Source organism: Salvelinus alpinus, chromosome 16 (genome assembly GCF_045679555.1).
Source record: "Salvelinus alpinus chromosome 16, SLU_Salpinus.1, whole genome shotgun sequence".
NCBI lineage: Eukaryota > Metazoa > Chordata > Actinopteri > Salmoniformes > Salmonidae > Salvelinus > Salvelinus alpinus.
This window is the reverse complement of record NC_092101.1, coordinates 55,475,659-55,495,658: the sequence shown is the minus strand read 5'-3', so window position 1 is coordinate 55,495,658 and position 20,000 is coordinate 55,475,659. Positions and strand designations below refer to the sequence as shown.

At 42.7% G+C, this 20,000-nt stretch overlaps 1 protein-coding gene across 1 annotated transcript in view; it reads left to right on the top strand.

Moving 5' to 3' along the window:
- Positions 1-20,000, top strand: part of LOC139540638 (P protein-like) — a 42,569-nt gene that overhangs the window by 5,471 nt on the left and 17,098 nt on the right. The window contains exons 5-7 of the mRNA XM_071344448.1: positions 4,929-5,033; positions 11,569-11,662; positions 16,358-16,451. Of these exons, the coding sequence (XP_071200549.1) occupies positions 4,929-5,033; positions 11,569-11,662; positions 16,358-16,451 (293 nt within the window). The remainder of the gene's footprint in view (positions 1-4,928; positions 5,034-11,568; positions 11,663-16,357; positions 16,452-20,000) is intronic.

The following is a 20,000-nucleotide window of genomic DNA, read 5'->3' as shown; positions in this document are numbered from 1 at the left end:
CACGCTGGGGGGCTGCGGCCTGTGTGTATATACAGTCCCAGTCAAGTTTGGACACCTACTCATTCAAGGGTTTTTCTTTTGTTTTCTATTTTCTAAATTGTAGAATAATAGTGAAGACATTACACTATGAAATAACACATATGGAATCATGTAGTAACCAAAAAAGTGTTAAACAAATCAAAATACATTTTAGACTTTAGCTTCTTCAAAGTAGCCACCCTTTGCCTTGATGACAACTTTGCACACTCTTGGCATTCTCTCAACCAGCTTCACCTGGAATGCTTCTCCAACAGTCTTGAAAGAGTTCCCACATATGTTGAGCCCTTTCTTCACTCTGCGGTCCAACTCATCCCAAACCATCTCAATTGGGTTGAGATCGGGTGATTGTGGAGGCCAGGTCACCTTATGTAGCACTCTCCTTCTTGGTTAAAAAGCCCTTATCAAATCAAACTTTATTTGCCACATGCGCCAAATAGAACAAGTATAGACTTTACCGTGAAATGCTTACTTATAAGCCCTTAACCAGCAGTGCAGTTCAAGAAGAAGAAAATATTTACCAAGTAGACTAAAATAAAAAGTAACACAATAAGAATAATGAGGCTATACACAGGGGGCACCGGTACTGAGTCAGTGTGCAGGGGTACAGGCTAGTTGAGGTAATCTGTACTTGTAGGTGGGGGTGAAGTGACTATGCATAGGTAACAAACAAACAGCGAGTAGCAGCAGCGTACAAAAGAGGGGGTGTCAATGTAAATTGTCCGGTGGCGATTTTTATGAATAGTTCAGCATTCTCATGGCTTGGGGGTAGAAGCTGTTGAGGAGCCTTTTGGTCCTACACTTAGCGCTCCGGTACGGCTTGCCACGCGGTAGCAGAGAAAACATTCTATGACTTGGGTGACTTGAGTCTCTGACAATTTTATGGGCTTTCCTCTGACACCACCTAGTATATAGGTCCTGGATGGCAGGAAGCTTGGCCCCAGTGATGTACTGGGCAGTTCGCACTACCCTCTGTAGTGCCTAATGGTCAGATGCCGAGCAGTTGCCATACCAGGCGGTGATGCAACCGGTCAGGATGCTCTCGATGGCGCAGATGTAGAACCTTTTGAGGATCTGGGGACCCAAATATTTTCAGTGACGACACTTGACAGTTGGTCCATGCATGCTTTGAGTACACTTCCTGGTAATCCGTCTGGCCCTGCGGGTTTGTGAATGTTGACCTGTTTAAAGGTTTTGTTCACATCGGCTACCGAGAGCGTTATCACACAGTCTTGGTGCTCTCGTGCATGCTTCAGTGTTGCTTCCCTCGAAGCGAGCATAAAAGGCATTTAGCTCGTCTGGTAGGCTCGCTTCAATGGGCAGCTCACGTCTGGGTTTCCCTTTGTAGTCCATAATAGTTTTCAAGCCCTGCCACATTCAACGAGCATCAGAGCCAGTGTAGTAGGATTCAATCTTAATCCTGTATTGACGCTTTGCTTGTTTGATGGTTCGTCTGAGGGCATAGCGGGATTTCTTATAAGCGTTGGGTCATTGTCCTGTTGAAAAACAAACGAAAAGTCCCATTAAGCGCAAACCAAATGGGATGGTGTATCGCTGCAGAATGTGGTGGTATCCATGCTGTTTAAGTGTGCCTTGAATTCTAAATAAATCACAGACAGTGTCACCAGCAGAGCCCCCCCACACCATCACACCTCCTCCTCCGTGCTTCACGATGGGAATCACACAGAGATCATCCGTTCACCTACTCTGTGTCTCACAAAGACACGCTGGTTAGAACCAAAAATCTCAAATTTGGACTCCACAGACCTAAGGACAGATTTCCACTGGTCTAATATCCACGGCTCGTGTTTCTTGTCCCAAGCAAGTCTCTTCTTCTTATTGGTGTCTTTTAGTAGTGATTTCTTTGCATCAATTCAACCATGAAAGCCTGATTCTCACAGTCTCCTCTGAACAGTTGAGTTGAGATGTGTCTGTTACTTGAACTCTGAAGCATTTATTTGGGCTGCAATTTCTGAGGCTGGTAACTCTAATGAACTTATCCTCTGCAGCAGAGGTCACTCTGAATCTTCAGTCCTTAGAGACAGTTTCATCAGAGCGCTTGATGGTATTTGCGACTGCACTTGAAGAAACGTTCAGAGTTCTTGACATTTTCCGGATTGACTGACCTTCATCTCTTAAAGTAATCATGGACTATCGTTTCTCTTTGCTTATTTGAGCTGTTCTTGCCATAATATGGACTTGTTTTTTTTAACCAAATAGGGCTATCTTCTGTATACCACCCCTACGGTACCCTGTCACAACACAACTGATTGTCTCAAATCCATTAAGAAGGAAAGAAATTCCACAAATTAACTTTACCAAGGCACACCCTGAAGTGCATTCCAGGTGACTCGCTCATGAAGCTAATTGAGAGAATACCAAGAGTGTGCAGAGCTGTCATCAAGGCAGAGGGTGGCTACTTTGAAGAATCTAAAATATATGTTGATTTGTTTAACACTTATTTGGTTACTACATGATTCCAAGTGTTATTTCATAGTTTTGTTGTCTTCACTATTATTCTGCAATGTACAAAATAGTAAAAATAAAGAAAAACCCTGGAATGAGTATGTGTGTCCAAACTTTTGACTGGTACTGTATATTAACTAACCTGTGTATATATTTTAAGGATCGGACCCTTTTTTTAAATTTCCGCATAAAATGACACAAATCTAACTGCCTGTAGCTCAGGACCTGAAGCAAGGATATGCATATTATTGATACCATTTGAAAGGAAACACTTTGAAGTTTGTGGAAATATGAAATTACTGTCGGACACATTAGATCTGGTAAAAGAAACAAACTAAAAATAGTGTGCCCCCCCCAAAAAAAGCATCATCTTTGAAATGCAATTGAAAGGCCATTAATTTAGGATCCTTGGTGTAGTTTAGATGTTGTTCACAAGATGTGTGCAAAGTTTGACTGATCTGGTGAAGAATTACCTCAAAGCACAATATTTTGCATCAAGTTTGCCAGGAGTTTGCCCAAATGCGCTGAATTGGTCAATTTATAAATTTTTAAGTACATAAATATAGAGAACATACAAAAATGCTATGGTAATTTTTTTTTGTTTAGTTTACACACTCCCAGGAATGTCATACATGATGGATCGTTAGCTTACCTACATAAAAGGTACTAAATTTCACACATCTAGATGGCCGGGTGGGGTTGGTGTGGAGCCAGAGACAGCAGTGGGGTTTGTATCACCCAGTTCCTACATTTGAGTATAACATATTTTTTCAAACAAAACTACACTATATTTTATGTCTGGAACCCTTAGGATGACAAATCAGAGCAAGATGACTGAATGTAAGTACATTATTTACCTTCAGAGGTGAATGTATCAAACCAAATCCCGGGATACATTTTTTGTTGTTGTGCAATATCCTCAAACAATAGCATGGTATTTTGTCCCTGTAAATTGGACACTGCAGTTAGATTAACAAGAATTTAAGCTTTCTGACCATTTAAGACATTTCTACAGCTGAAGTCAGAAGTTTACATACACCTTAGCCAAAAACATTTAAACTAATTTTTTTCACAATTCCTGACATTTAATCTTAGTTAAAATTCCCTGTTTTAGGGTCAGTTAGGATCACCACTTTATTTTAAGAATGTGAAATGTCAGAATAATAGTAGAGAGAATGATTTATTTCAGGTTCTATTTATTTCATCACATTCCTAGTGGGTCAGAAGTTTACATACACTCAATTAGTATTTGGTAGCATTGCCTTTTAAATTGATTAACTTGAGTCAAACATTTCAGGTAGCTTTCCACAAGCTTCCCACAATAATTTCGGTGAATTTTGGCTCATTCCTCCTGACAGAACTGGTGTAACTGAGTCAGGTTTGTAGGCCTCCTTGCTCGCACACTCTTTTTCAATTCTGCCCACAAATTTTCTATGGGATTGAGGTTAGGGCTTTGTGATGGCCACTCCAATACCTTGACTTTGTTGTCCTTAAGCCATTTTGACACAACTTTGGAAGTATGCTTGGGGACATTGTCCATTTGGAAGACCCATTTGCGACCAAGCTTTAACTTCCTGACTGATGTCTTGAGATGTTGCTTCAATATATCCACATCATTTTCTTCCCTCGTGATGCCATCTATTTTGTGAAGTGCACCAGTCCCTCCTGTAGCAAAGCACCCCCACAACATGATGCTGCCACCCCTGTGCTTCACGGTTGGGATGGTGTTCTTCGGCTTGCAAGCCTCCCCCTTTTTCCTCCAAACATAACAATGATCATTATGAGCAAACAGTTCTATTTTTGTTTCATCAGACCAGAGCACATTTCTTCAAAATATGGGACCAAATACTAAACTTTTTACTACTTTAATACACATACAAAGGGATTTCTCCCAGTATATTTGGTCCCACAATATGGAGGGACTATGTACATAAAGTGCTGTAATTTCTAAACGGTTCAACAGATATGGATGAAAATACCCTCAAATTAAGCTCACAGTCTGTCATGGTGTATCATTTCAAATAGAGCCAAAACTATTTATTTAATTTGACCTTTATTTAACTAGGCAAGTCAGTATTTTCAATGATGGTCTAGGAACAGTGGGTTAGTTGCCTTGTTCAGCGGCAGAACGACAGATTTTTTACCTTGTCAGCTCAGGGATTCGGTTTTGCAACCTTTCGGTTACTAGTCCAACGCTCTAACCACTAGGATACCTGCCGCCCCAAACAAAATAACAAAATGGTCACACTCCCAATACTTTTGAAGCTCACTGTGTGTGTTATGCAGGTGTGTGTGTTATGCAGGTGTGTGTGTTATGCAGGTGTGTGTGCCTTATGCAGGTGTGTGTGTGTGTTATGCAGGTGTGTCAACCCAGTGGCTGAGCCTGAGGTGTCTGAGGTGTCTGTCTCTCGTTATCTCCTCACCAGGCCGTTCCAGAAGAGCATCGTTTAGCCATGGCCATCATCCTGGTCATGTGGGTCTCAGCTCTGGCCTCCTCCCTCATCGACAACATCCCCTTCACCGCCACCATGGTAAGAGTCTGCACACTGCCTGACACACTGTCTGACACATTGTCTGACACATTGTCTGACACACTGTCTGACACATTATCTGACACACTGCCTGTCACACTGTCTGACACATTGTCTGACACACTGCCTGTCACACTGTCTGACACACTGCCTGTCACACTGCCTGTCACACTGTCTGACACACTGCCTGTCACACTGTCTGTCACACTGTCTGTCACACTGTCTGACACACTGCCTGTCACACTGCCTGTCACACTGTCTGACACACTGCCTGTCACACTGCCTGTCACACTGTCTGACACACTGTCTGACACACACACTGTCTGACACACTGTCTGACACACTGTCTGACACACTGCCTGTCACACTGCCTGACACACTGTCTGACACACTGTCTGACACACTGCCTGTCACACTGTCTGCCGCTGGGAGGGGAGGCACACAGGGAACAGAGTGCATGACACGCTTCCATACTCTCACATGCAGCCACACACACTCACACATGCACACACACACACATTTGCACAGGCACATTTACAAAGAAATTGGACAATTCTAGAGAATATATTTATTGGAATCTATACTCTGAATGACGTAATCTATACTGAAAGACCTAATCTATACTCTGAAAGACATAATCTCCCGGGTGGCGCAGTGGTCTAGGGCACTGCATCGCAGTGCTACCTGCGCCACCAGAGTCTCTGGGTTCGCGCCCAGGCTGGGCTGGGTTCGCGCCCAGGCTCTGTCGCAGCCGGCCGCAACCGGGAGATCCGTGGGGCGACGCACAATTGGCATAGCGTCGTCCGGGTTAGGGAGGGTTTGGCTGGTAGGGAGGGTTTGGCCGGTAGGGATATCCTTGTCTCAGTATGTAAAAAAAAAAAAAAATGTAATAAAATGTATGCACTCTACTGTAAGTCGCTCTGGACAAGAGCGTCTGCTAAATGACTAAAAATGTAAAATGTAAATGTATACTCTGAATGGCTAGCCATGGACCGCTGGTGGGCGTGCCTGGAGTTTGCTTAATGGCGTTGGCACTTGTATTGGAGCCGGTGCTATAGTCATATGACATGAAAATAGAGGTCTTTGGCAATGCCCACACCAGCGGTGGGTTTGGCCTTTTAAAGAACAATGCATATCTAACCTCCATCTCTTTTCGGTCTTCTGTTCCAACAATTGAAATGGTGTTTTAGACATTGGATAGAAGTACAGACAGACAGCTTCAGAACGGTCTGTCATACACTGCAGTTGAGGAACAATAGGAAAGGAATGCTGCTTTGAAAGTTGATAAATGTATAACCCCACTTTTGAGAAATGGCCCTTGAAAAGTTTTGGTTAAGTTTTTACACTTCTTTCATCACACCCATTCAGCATCGTTCACACCCTCTTAAGCCTTAGTCCCACCCATTCAGCATCGTTCACACCCTCTTAAGCCTTAGCCCCACCCATTCAGCATCGTTCACACCCTCTTAAGCCTTAGTCCCACCCATTCAGCATCGTTCACACCCTCTTAAGCCTTAGTCCCACCCATTCAGCATCGTTCACACCCTCTTAAGCCTTAGTCCCACCCATTCAGCATCGTTCACACCCTCTTAAGCCTTAGTCCCACCCATTCAGCATCGTTCACACCCTCTTAAGCCTTAGTCCCACCCATTCAGCATTGTTTACACCCTCTTAAGCCTTAGTCCCACCCATTCTGCATCGTTCACACCCTCTTAAACCTTAGTCCCACCCATTCTGCATCGTTCACACCCTCTTAAGCCTTAGTCCCACCCATTCAGCATCGTTCACACCCTCTTAAGCCTTAGTCCCACCCATTCAGCATCGTTCACACCCTCTTAAGCCTTAGTCCCACCCATTCAGCATCTTTCACAAGCTCTTAAGCCTTAGTCCCACCCATTCTGCATCGTTCACACCCTCTTAAGCCTTAGTCCCACCCATTCAGCATCGTTCACACCCTCTTAAGCCTTAGTCCCACCCATTCAGCATCGTTTACACCCTCTTAAGCCTTAGTCCCACCCATTCTGCATCGTTCACACCCTCTTAAGCCTTAGTCCCACCCATTCAGCATCGTTTACACCCTCTTAAGCCTTAGTCCCACCCATTCTGCATCGTTCACACCCTCTTAAGCCTTAGTCCCACCCATTCTGCATCGTTCACACCCTCTTAAGCCTTAGTCCCACCCATTCAGCATCGTTTACACCCTCTTAAGCCTTAGTCCCACCCATTCTGCATCGTTCACACCCTCTTAAGCCTTAGTCCCACCCATTCAGCATCGTTCACACCCTCTTAAGGAGAGTCAGGTGTGTTCTACAGGTCTTTCTGATGGGAGGCATTAGACCATTCTCCTTGTATGACTGGTGGAGGAGAGACAGGCGTGTTCTACTGATGCTTAAAGACAAATTCAAGATTCAAATATTTTATCATTATTAGATGAGGCTTACCCAGACACACTTGTCTAAATTGATGGGTCATGTCAAAGAGAGGCTATAACCACCCCTCAGACACATCTATCTTAGTGGATGGGTCTCTATTGTCTAGACAAGTACACATGTTCATGAAATACAATAGATGGCCGTAATCAACCCCAGAAACAACAACTTGATGGTTCATGTTATCATCTGGCGATGTGGAGTCTTTTGTTTAGACTTGTAGCTAGCTAGCCAAACAATAAACCATAATCCCAACCCATACAGTAGCAATATAAATGGATTGTCATAGCTAGCCACCATGCGTGAAATGATGTCGTATGAATACGCTTTAACTTGCAATGAAAACAACTTTCTGACAAAATTAGAAAAGGTAGCTAGACTCTAACATGGATTAATGCTTCACGTCATGGTTGGTTTAGTTTGAAGATGTAATCCGGTGACAGGTGTTTAAAACAACAGACTTCTGTGTTCTCTTTTTGACTCCCTCCACGTTTGTAATCAATCGTCAGAATCGTCTCCATCTCCTTCTCAAACTCTATTTCCACCGGGCATTCCACTGATTTCAACTTCTTCTGTGACAACAACACTGTTGATCTCCGCTTCTTCCGCATCACTGTCATCCAAAAACTCTACAATGTCTGGTTCATTCAGGGCTTTCCTCATTGTCTGATTCATTTTCATTATGCAGAAATACCTAGTCCCTACTATAAAATATGGTGGTGGATCTTTAATATTATCAGCCTTTTTTTCTTCCACTAGTCCTGATGCCGTTGTCTCTGCGTTCAGTTTGAAGGAAATTGCTAACTTGGTTAGCGAAATTTGCTAACTAGCGTTCCTGTAGACTTCCAGTCATTGCGCTAACACTAGTTAGCATTGGCTCGTGAAATTACATATAAACTGACAATGGAATTGTTTTAAAATGGTCATACTATGGATCATTTAGCTAATTGATATTTAATGATTTAAAAAAATTATATTTTAGCCTTCACTTCTAAAGCCCATAGAAATGCATTGGACACGTTGCTGGTTACCTTCAAATGAGTCCCGTGACGCTTGTGGGATAACATCGTCATGTTCGTGAGAGTCTCCCCCTTCCATAGAGTGGTCATCATAGTTTGTGGGTCAAACTGTTGAGACGCTACAGACGTTTACGTGAGAAGACCATTTTTCGGGACGTCTAACGGTCAGATCCAACATCTCATTAGCTCTGCCACCTTTCACCGGAGAGGTCACGTGGAGGTCACCGCATGCGGTGGATTGAGACCCATTCAATAAAAAAACATCTCTAGCTTTAACTGATGGATTTTGCTCGGGATTTTTTTTGTTACGTAACTTAGATTGACACAGTGACTCTAAGGTGTTACTTACGGCATCATGAACTTCACCAAGTATACCTGGACATTTTAGCCAAAAACCTGTTGACTCTGCCAGGAGGCTGAAACTTGGTGAAACTTCCAGCAAGACAATAACCCCAAGGACACATCAAAATTCACAAAGAAATGGTTAATTGACCACAAAATCAACACTTTGCAATGGCCATCTCAGTCTCTGGACTTGTCCGGACCTCTGGCAGTCTCTATGGGCGTACCACAGGGTTCAATTCTCGGGCCGACTCTTTTCTCTGTATCTATCAAGGATGTCGCTCTTGCTGCTGGTGATTCTCTGATCCATCTCTACGCAGACGACACCATCCTGTACACATCTGGCCCTTATTTGGACACTGTGTTAACAAACCTCCAGACGAGCTTCAATGCCATACAACTCTCCTTCCGTGGCCTCCAACTGCTCTTAAACGCTAGTAAAACTAAATGCATGCTCTTCAACCGATCGCTGTCTGCACCCGCCCGCCCGACTAGCATCACTACTCTGGACGGTTCTGACTTAGAATATGTGGACAACTACAAATACCTAGGTGTCTGGTTAGACTGTAAACTCTCCTTCCAGACTCATATTAAGCATCTCCAATCCAAAATGAAATCTAGAGTCGGCTTCCTATTTCGCAACAAAGCCTCCTTCACTCACGCTGCCAAACATACCCTCGTAAAACTGACTAACCTACCGATCCTCGACTTCGGCGATGTCATTTACAAAATAGCCTCCAACATTCTACTCAGCAAGCTGGATAGAGTTGGCCTTCCGGCCAAACTGAGCAATCGGGGGAGAAGGGCCTTGGTCAGGGAGGTGACCAAGAACCCAATGATAACTCTGACAGACCTCTAGAGTTCCTCTGTGGAGATCTGAGTTTGCCAAAAGTCACCTAAAGGACTGTCAGACCATGAGAAACAAGATTGTCTGGTCTGATGTAACCCAAATTTGAACTCTTTAGCCTGAATGCCAAGCGTCACGTCTGGAGGAAACCAGGCACCATCCCTAAGGTGAAGCATGGTGGTGGCTGTAGGGATGTTGTTCAGCGACTGGGAAACTAGTCAGGATCGAGGCAAAGGTGAACGGAGCAAAGTACAGAGAGATCCTTGATGAAAACCTGCTCCAGACCGCTCAGGACCTCAGACTGAGGCAAAGGTTCACTTTCCAACAGGACAACGCCAAGACAACGCAGGAGTGACTTCGGGACACGTCTCTGAATGTCCTTGAGTGGGCCAGCCATAGCCCGGACTTGAACCAGATCGAACATCTCTGGATAGACCTGAAAATAGCTGTGCAGCAACGCTCCCCATCCAACCTGACAGAGCTTGAGGGGATCTGCAGAGAAATACAGGTATGCCAGGTATGCCAAGCTTGTAGCATCATACCCAAGAAGACTCGATGCTGTAATCACTGACTAAAGTGCTTCAACAAAGTACTCTGTAAAGGGTCTGAATACTTATGTAAATTTGATTTTTCAGTGTTTTATTTTTAATAAATTAGCAAAAATTAATAACCTGTTTTTGTTTTGTCATTATGGGCTATTGTGTGTAGATTGATGAAGAAAAAAAACAATTGAATACATTTTAGAATAAGGCTGTAACGTAACAACATTTTGAAAAAGTTAAGGGGTCTAAATACTTTCCGAAGGGCTGTAAGTGATTAACGCCTAGAGCAGTCATTCCCCCTCAAAAATAATTTACAAAATGTAACAAAAAACACCCAAAAAAACGAATATTTAGAGCTCTCTGCAATGGCAACCACTTACCATCAATATTTGCATAACCTTTGTGATTGGAGGATAGCAATGAGGGTTTTTTAGATCAGGATCAACTACTCTGATCTCCTCAAGGTCATTAATAGTATTATTTTCATATTTGAAGATTGAAAAAAAGGTAATTCTTTGGCAAATGACAGGATTGGCAAGGAGTGAAAATGTCAGCTAAGAAGACTGGTACCCAGGCTAAAGCAGCCCAGCAGGCAGGTGTCCATCTTCATTTTTAAGACATGTTCAAATACAGCTCAAACTCCATTTGCTCTCACCAAGCATTTCAAACATAAGCTTTAAGCAACAAGGATCTGCCGTGCCTCTGGACTGAACAATATTCTGTGGGTAGCTGCCAAAAAACACAACAGAGTTTAAATACATTCAGTACAAATTCCATGACCAGTCCTGTATGATTGGTTGATTCTATACTTCCTGACCTCCCTGTTTGTTTTTCTCCAGATCATGTGACCATCCAACTCCTGCATGATTGGTTGATTCTATACTTCCTGACCTCCCTTTGTGTCTTTCTCCAGATCATGTGACCATCCAACTCCTGTATGATTGGTTGATTCTATACTTCCTGACCTCCCTTTGTGTCTTTCTCCAGATCATGTGACCATCCAACTCCTGCATGATTGGTTGTTTCTATACTTCCTGACCTCCCGTTGGGTCGTTCTCCAGATCATGTGACCAACCAACTCCTGTATGATTGGTTGTTTCTATACTGCCTGACTTCCCTGTTTGTTTTTCTCCAGATCATGTGACCAACCAACTCCTGTATGATTGGTTGTTTCTATACTGCCTGACTTCCCTGTTTGTTTTTCTCCAGATCATGTGACCAACCAACTCCTGTATGATTGGTTGTTTCTATACTGCCTGACTTCCCTGTTTGTTTTTCTCCAGATCATGTGACCAACCAACTCCTGTATGATTGGTTGTTTCTATACTTCCTGACTTCCTGTTTGTTTTTCTCCAGATCCCTGTTCTCATCAACCTGAGTCAAGATGCAGACGTCAACCTGCCTATCAAACCCCTCATCTTTGCACTGGCCATGGGAGCCTGTCTGGGAGGTGAGTTACAGACAGACGCCAACCTGCCTATTAAACCCCTCATCTTTGCACTGGCCATGGGAGCCTGTCTGGGATCCAGATAGTGGAGCTGGTGTTTACATTCCTGAATTTGATGTGTGTGTGTGTGTGTGTGTGTGTGTGTGTGTGTGTGTGTGTGTGTGTGTGTGTGTGTGTGTGTGTGTGTGTGTGTGTGTGTGTGTGTGTGTGTGTGTGTGTGTGTGTGTGTGTGTGTGTGTGTGTGTGTGTGTGTGTGTGTGTGTGTGTGTGTGTGTGTGTGTGTGTGTGTGTGTGTGTGTGTGTGTGTGTGTGTGTGTGTGTGTGTGTGTGTGTGTGTGTGTGTGTGTGTGTGTGTGTGTGTGTGTGTGTGTGTGTGTGTGTGTGTGTGTGTGTGTGTGTGTGTGTGTGTGTGTGTGTGTGTGTGTGTGTGTGTGTGTGTGTGTGTGTGTGTGTGTGTGTGTGTGTGTGTGTGTGTGTGCGTGTGTGTGTGTGTGTGTGTGTGTGTGTGTGCGTGCGTGCGTGCGTGCGTGCGTGCGTGCGTGCGTGCGTGCGTGCGTGCGTGCGTGCGTGCGTGCGGACACCTCTTCGAATTAGTAGATTCAGCTATTTGTGTCACCCGTTGCTGACAGTTGTATAAAATAGAGCAAACATCCATTCAATCTCCAAAGACAAACATTGACAGCAAATGGCCTTACTGAAGAGCTCAGTGAATTTTAACGTGGTACTGTCATAGGATGCCACCTTTCCAACAAGTCAGTTTGCTAAATCTCTGCCCAGCTAGAGCTGCCCAGGTAAACTATAACTGCTGTTATTGTGATGTGGAAATGTCTAGGAGCAACAACGGTGCAGCCTTGAAAGTGGTAGGCCACGCAAGCTCACAGAATGGGACCACCGAATGCTGAAGCGCATAGCTAATAGTCTGTCCTCGGTTGCAACACTCACTACGAGATCCAAACTGCCTCTGGAAGCAACGTCAGTACAAGAACTGTTAGTCTGGAACTTCATGAAATGGGTTTCCATGGCCGAGCAGCCGCACACATACCTAAGATCAACATGCGCAATGCCAAGCGTCGGCTGGAGTGGTGTAAAGCTCGCCGCCATTGGACTCTGGAGCAGTGGAAATGCGTTCTATAGAGTGATGAATCACGCTTCACCATCTGGCAGTCCGGCGGATGAATCTGGGTTTGGCGTATGCCTGGACAACGTTACCGAATGCATAGTGCCAACTGTAAAGTTTGGTGGATGAGGAATAATTGTCTGGAGCTGTTTCTCATGGTTCGGGCTACAGCATAGTAACTGAATGTTTGCTGGATCGAATCCCAGAGCTGACAAGGTAAAAATATGTAATTCTGCCCCTGAGCAAGGCAGTTAAGTTAATCCACTGTTTCCCGGGCGCCGAAGACGTGGATGTCGATTAAGTCACCCCCTTAAATGCAGAAGACGCATTCAGTTGTGCAACTGACTAGGTATCCCCCTTTCCCTTCACTACAATGACATTCTAGACGACATTCCAACTTTGTGGCAACAGTTTGAGGAAGGCCTTTTCCTGTTTCAACATGACAATGCCCTCATGGACAAAGCAAGGTCCATACAGAAATGGTTTGTTGAGATCGATGTGCAAGAACTTGACTGGCATGCACAGAGCCCTGACCTCAACCCCATCGAACACCTTTGAGATTAATTCAAATGCTGACTGTGAGCTAGGCCTAATCTCCCAACATCAGTCCCCAACCTCACTAATGCTCTTGTGGCTGAATAGAAGCAAGTCCACGCAGCAATGTTCTAACATCTAGTGGAAAGTCTTCCCAGAATAGTGGAGGCTTTTTAGCAGTAAAGGGGGGACCAAAACCATGTTAATGCCCATGATTTTGGAATGAGATTATGGACGAGCAGGTGTCCACATACTTTTGGTCATGTTGTGTATGTAGAAGAATAACAGATGAACTGTCAGTATACTCAGTTGAACTGTTGGCGATTAGTAGTTGCCCTCCAGTGGGTGGAGGACACTCAACCTGTCAGAATTGTAGTAGTGCTCAGATTGTCGAATGGCAAATCTAATAGGATTGACCTACTGGGTGTAGTAGTGAGATTCTGCTGGGTCCCAGCCCATTCAGGTGTGGAAAGGAATGAAATTGCAGACCAGATAGGCAAAAGGGCTTTAAAACGAGATATAACTGATATTCATGTTCCACTGGGAAGAAGTGAGGAGCCATTTTGATTGATGTCTGGCAGAAAAGACTCTGAGCCCTCCAAAGATAACAAAGGTAACTCTGTTTCTAGCTCCTGAGCAACTTTTATTTTATTTTGTGTTATTTCTTACATTATTAGCCCAGAATGTTCCTTTGCGTTATTACATACAGACGGAAATAACTTTGGGATATCAGAGCGGCGATAACTCACCAGCATTTCGACCAGAAATACTACTTTCCTGAATTGGATCCTTTGTTGGTATTTACCAAGGCAATTTAAGGGCTGCTCCAAGACACCGCCGGCGGTCAAGAGGTATTCGGAGTGGACTTTTAGTCTGACTCAGGAGGACACCGTCCACCGCTCCTGAGTATATTACTCGCTAATGTTCAGTCTCTGGACAATAAAGTAGACGAGCTCAGGGCGAGGATTTGCTTCCAGAGAGACATCAGGGACTGTAACATACTCATGGAATCATGGCTCTCTCTGGATATACAGTCCCCGTCCATACAGCCAGCTGGGTTCTCAGTTCATTGCACAGACAGGAATAAAGAACTCTCTGGGAAGAAGAAAGGCGTATTTTTCATGATTATCTACTTATGGTGTGATTGTGGTAACGTACAGAAACTCAAGTCCTTTTGTTCACCAAACCTGGAAAACCTCACAATTAAATGCCAACCGTACCTCCCAAGAGAATTCTCTTCGGTTATAGTCACAGCTGTGTATGTATATTCCCCCTTCAAGACGGCTCTCAAGGAACTACACTGGACTTTGTGCAAACTGGAAACTGCAAATCTTAAGGCCCCATTTATTGTAGCTAAGGACTTTAACATTGCAAAATGTTACCAATGTTCTATCACCAAATTGCCTGTAGTACCCACGCTTCAAAAAACTCTTAACCATTCTTACTTTTTCTTCTGGGATGGCTACAAGGCCCTCCTCCACCCTCCCTTCAGCAAATCAGATCACAATCCCATTCTCCTCCTCCATTCCTCCATTCCTATAGGCAGAAACTCAAACAGGAAGTACCCATGCTAAAGTCTATTCAACGCTGGTCTGAAAAACGGAATCCATGCTTTCAAGATTATTTTGATCACGCGGACAATAGACAGAGAGAGAGAACAGAGACAATAGACACGGAGAGAGAACAGAGACAATAGACACGGAGAGAGAACAGAGACAATAGACAGGGAGAGAGAACAGAGACAATAGACACGGAGAGAGAACAGAGACAATAGACACGGAGAGAGAACAGAGACAATAGACATGATATGTTCCTCCGGGTTGCCTCTGAGAAAAACATTGATGTATACACTGAGTTCATCGGGAAGTGTATAGGGGATGTTGTTCCCACTGTGACAATTAAAACATATCCAAACCAAATATCATGGATAGATGGCAGCAGTCGATAATAACTGAAAGCGGGAACCACCGCATTTAACCGTAATAATAAAACACACATTGCTTTGTTCACCCTCTGGATACAATAAATGTGATATTTGCACAATATAGTTGAAACAAATTGATTATTTTAATATTTATGTAACTCTTTAAAACCCAATTGGGATACTATTTCTATTTCTGTTCTGTTGTTTGGGGTGGATATAATATTATATCATTTGATTATTTGTCTCTCTAAAATAAAATAAAATATTTCAAACAAAATCATGTCTGTCTTTTCACCAGCCCATGTCATGGTAATAGATCGATCTTTCACAAGATGTGTTTTTCATTCATGTCAATTTACCAAATTGTATAATGAAAAATAAATGAAACTCTTCCTTTACAATCAGAATAGCAGAATGTACCTGATGTGTTCACCTGAAATCAATCACAACATTTGTTTGTATCAAATACTGTGGTTCACAAATGTTGAATTAGTCAAGTCTGTTTTTGATTACAGATGAAGTGAGACTGTCACGTTCACAACTTTTTAAATCAAATGTTTAAACTTGTGACAATTTAAAACAGTTAACTTAGGGCTAGGGGTCCCGCTAGCGCGACAACTTCCTGTGAAGCTGGAGGGCGTGCAATTCAAATAAATAATCATAAATATTATGGATTTTAAACATTTATGTACATCTGTGTCTTATATCGGCTGAAAGCCTACATTCTTGTTACTTTAACTGCACTGTCCGATTTGCAGTAGCTGTTACAGCGAAAACAAGCCATGCGATTTGTTTGAGGACGGCGCCCCACAAAATATTTTTCCAAAAGGCACAGGTTTCATAAATTCACATATAATGATTAAATATTCACTTACTTTTTGAAAATCTTCCTCTGATTTGTCATCCAAAGGGTCCCAGCTATAACACGTAGTGTCGTTTTGTTCGATAAAATCCTTCTTTATATCCCAAAAAGTCCCTTTAGTTGGCGCCATCGATTTGAGTAATCCACGGGTTAACCAGTGGAACAGAAAACAAGACTGTGTTTCACAGTAGAGTAAACAATACGACCGTTTGTATACTATGTATTGAACATTTCACTGTTAACTCTTTGTTGTGTCCGTAGGAAACGGAACGTTGATTGGCGCGTCGGCCAATGTGGTGTGTGCAGGCATCGCTGAACAACATGGCTACGGCTTCTCCTTCATGGAGTTCTTCAGGTTGGTGCTCCTCTGTAAAACCTCACACTCTCTGTGATCATATTAAACACAAAAACGACGTCTTAAGTTACACGTAGACAGGTCTGAAGTTGATAAAGACAAATCCATATGAGCACCACAAAGCCTAATTTACCCTATCTAGCTCTAACAAGGCTTTCCAGCCCCCCATATGTAGATTGTCTCGTTGATAGTTGATATAATTGATAGTAGATTGTCTCATTGATAGTTGACATAATTGACAGTAGATTGTCTCGTTGATACAATTGATAGCAGATTGTCTCGTTGATAGTCGATCCAATTGATAGTAGATTGCCTCGTTGATAGTTGATATAATTGATAGTAGATTGACTCTGGGAGTTTGTGACACAGAGCCATGTATTTCTAAATATGTGGCACTTCCAAAACTGCCTCTCCTGTGAGAGGTCTGTCTGTCTGTCTGTTTACACAGCAGCTTGGTCAATACATCTTGGTACCAATAAGGCCTCTGCTTGTGGCAAATTGCCACAGACAGGAGAGAGGCCACAGGAAATAGGGCTTACACAATGATACAGACAGGAGGCTACAGGAAATAGGGCTTACACAATGATACAGACAGGAGAGAGGCCACAGGAAATAGAGCTTACACAATGATACAGACAGGAGAGAGACCACAGGAAATAGAGCTTACACAATAATTCAGACAGGAGAGAGCACAGGAAATAGAGCTTGCACAATGATTCAGACAGGAGAGAGACCACAGGAAATAGAGCTTACACAATAATTCAGATAGGAGATAGACCACAGGAAATAGAGCTTACACAATGATTCAGACAGGAGAATTGCATCCCTCCTCTCCTCCTCCTGGCTGTGTCATTGCGTAAGCACTTTCTTCTGTGGCCTTTGTCCTGTCCTGCTGTGCATCCTGGGTAAAAGCTCAGAATCAGCAGAAAGTGACGCACCTGTCTAAAGGTGACCTCGACCTATATTGTTATGAGAGTTTAGTCTCTTCCTGTCTCTAGGAAATTACCTGTGTTTTTATGATGAGTCCTCTGACAGACCAGGTTAGGCACCATCCTGCATGTATTATGCAGGAAATGAACTTGCTGTGTATTCAAGGTTTAAAAAGGCTTGTAATTTCCACTTTTAAAACGACAGAATTGATTGGTCCTAATGAAAAATGTATCAACCCATACAAAATGTCCACTTATTATAACCCACGTAGTAATGCATATTTCATGATGCGGCACGGTTCTTTTCCTGCTGTGAGAAACTGGTCAAATAAAGATCCTATGCCTAGGTAGGTGTCTCAGCTGACATCTCCAGTCCTGTGTGGAACGTTCCAGTCACGTGTGGAACATTCCAGTAATGTTTTCTCAGAACCAATTTAAACCTGGAATCAGTATTCGCTACATCCATTTTTTGACTTATAAATTCATTATATATATACATACCCATTGATTCTTGAAGAATGTAACTTATAAATGCCTCATGATCTTATTTCAACTGCTGTACCCCATCAGAACCCAAAATAGAAGCTTGTTTTACTTCAATGTTTGTAAACAATGTAAACGTATACAAACACTATTTAGCCTCTAAACATGTTTAAAACATGTTGAAAACTATAATATATTTTATCATGAAAGGTCAGTCCTTGCATCCATAGCGCTATGAATTAGACAGTGGTTACATTTCTTCAGCCCCATCCCTCAGCTTTTAAACCAAAATACAGGCATGGTGACCGCTTTGTAATGGTTTCAATTAAGGATTCTAGCTTTAATTGAATCCAGACATGATTGATGAACAATGTTTAGGGAACGTTACTGGAACGTTAGGGAACGTTATTGGAAAGTTAGGGAACGTTATTGGAACGTTAGGGGACGTTATTGGAACAAATCATGTCATAACGTCAACTCTATATCTTTCTGAGAGCATTGTGGGAATCTTCCCTGCTTGTTGTTATGGGTGTTTTAATAACATCTCCATCAACGTTAGCAGAACGTTCCTGTAATGTTTTCTCAGAACCACTTTTGTTGCCCGCACATTATGTATGGTGTAAAAACATTACTGGTACGTTGTGTCATTAACATTACCTGGAAACGTAATGAGAACGTCTGGGGAATGTTCTGTGGTTACAGATGTTAGAACATTCCAAGCATATTTCATTTAAAACATAAAAATCAAAAACATGTTAGATACAACCTTAAATATAACTTCATGGGAATCTTAGCTAATGTTCTGTGAATGTTCGCAGTTTGCTGGGTAGTGACAGCTTGGTACAGTAGCTTGTCATTATAAATGTAGACTTTTTCTAACAGTATGATCACATAAAACTCACAATGACGCTTTAGTTCTATACCATATACCATAACACAAGCTACAGACACATGCTACAGACACATGCTACAGACACATGCTACATACGCACGCTACGGACACACGCTACGGACACAAGCTACAGACACATGCTTCAGACACATGCTACAGACATGTCACAGACACAAGCTACAGACACATGCTTCAGACACATGCTACAGACATGTCACAGACACAAGCTACAGACACATGCTACAGACACATGCTTCAGACACATGCTACATACACACGCTACGGACACATGTTACGGACACAAGCTACAGACACATGCTTCAGACACATGCTACAGACACCAGCCACTGACACATGCTACAGACACTGACTACAGACATATGTTACTGACACATACTACAGACACATGCTACTGACACAAGCTACAGACACATGCTACTGGCACACGCTACTGGCACATGTTACAGACACCGGCTACAGACACACGCTACTGACACATACTAGTATAACTTTGACAGCTGTGTTTAGTTGTAATGTCTACTCATCAGAAAGTGTAACAGACAGAAAGGACAGACAGGCATACAGACAGGACAACAGTGCTGTGGGTCCTGAGTCCTTCATCACCCTCCCGGATCCGGGATCCTCCTTATCAAAAAAGCTGACTAGCATAGCCTAGCCTAACGGGACAGGGATATCATATAATATAATTTTCATGAAATCACAAGTTCAATACAGCAAATGAAAGATAAACATCTTGTGAATCCAGCCATCATTTCCGATTTTTAAAATGTTTTACAGCGAAAACACAATATGTATTTCTATTAGCTAACCACAATAGCCAAACACACAACCGCATATTTTCACCATGTTTCCACCGCATAGGTAGCTTTCACAAAACCGACAAAATAGAGATAAAATTAATCACTAACCTTGAACAACTTCATCAGATGACAGTCTTATAACATGTTATACAATGCATTTATGTTTTGTTAGAAAATGTGCATATTTGAGGTATAAATCATAGATTTACATTGCAGCCACCATCAAAAATAGCACCAAAGCAGCCAGAATAATTACAGAGAGCAACATGAAATACATAAATACTCATCATAAAACATTTATGAAAAATACATGGTGTACAGCAAATGAAAGATAAACATCTTGTGAATCCAGCCAATATTTCCGATTTTTTTAAAGTGTTTTACAGCGAAAACACAATATAGAATTATATTAGCTTACCACAAT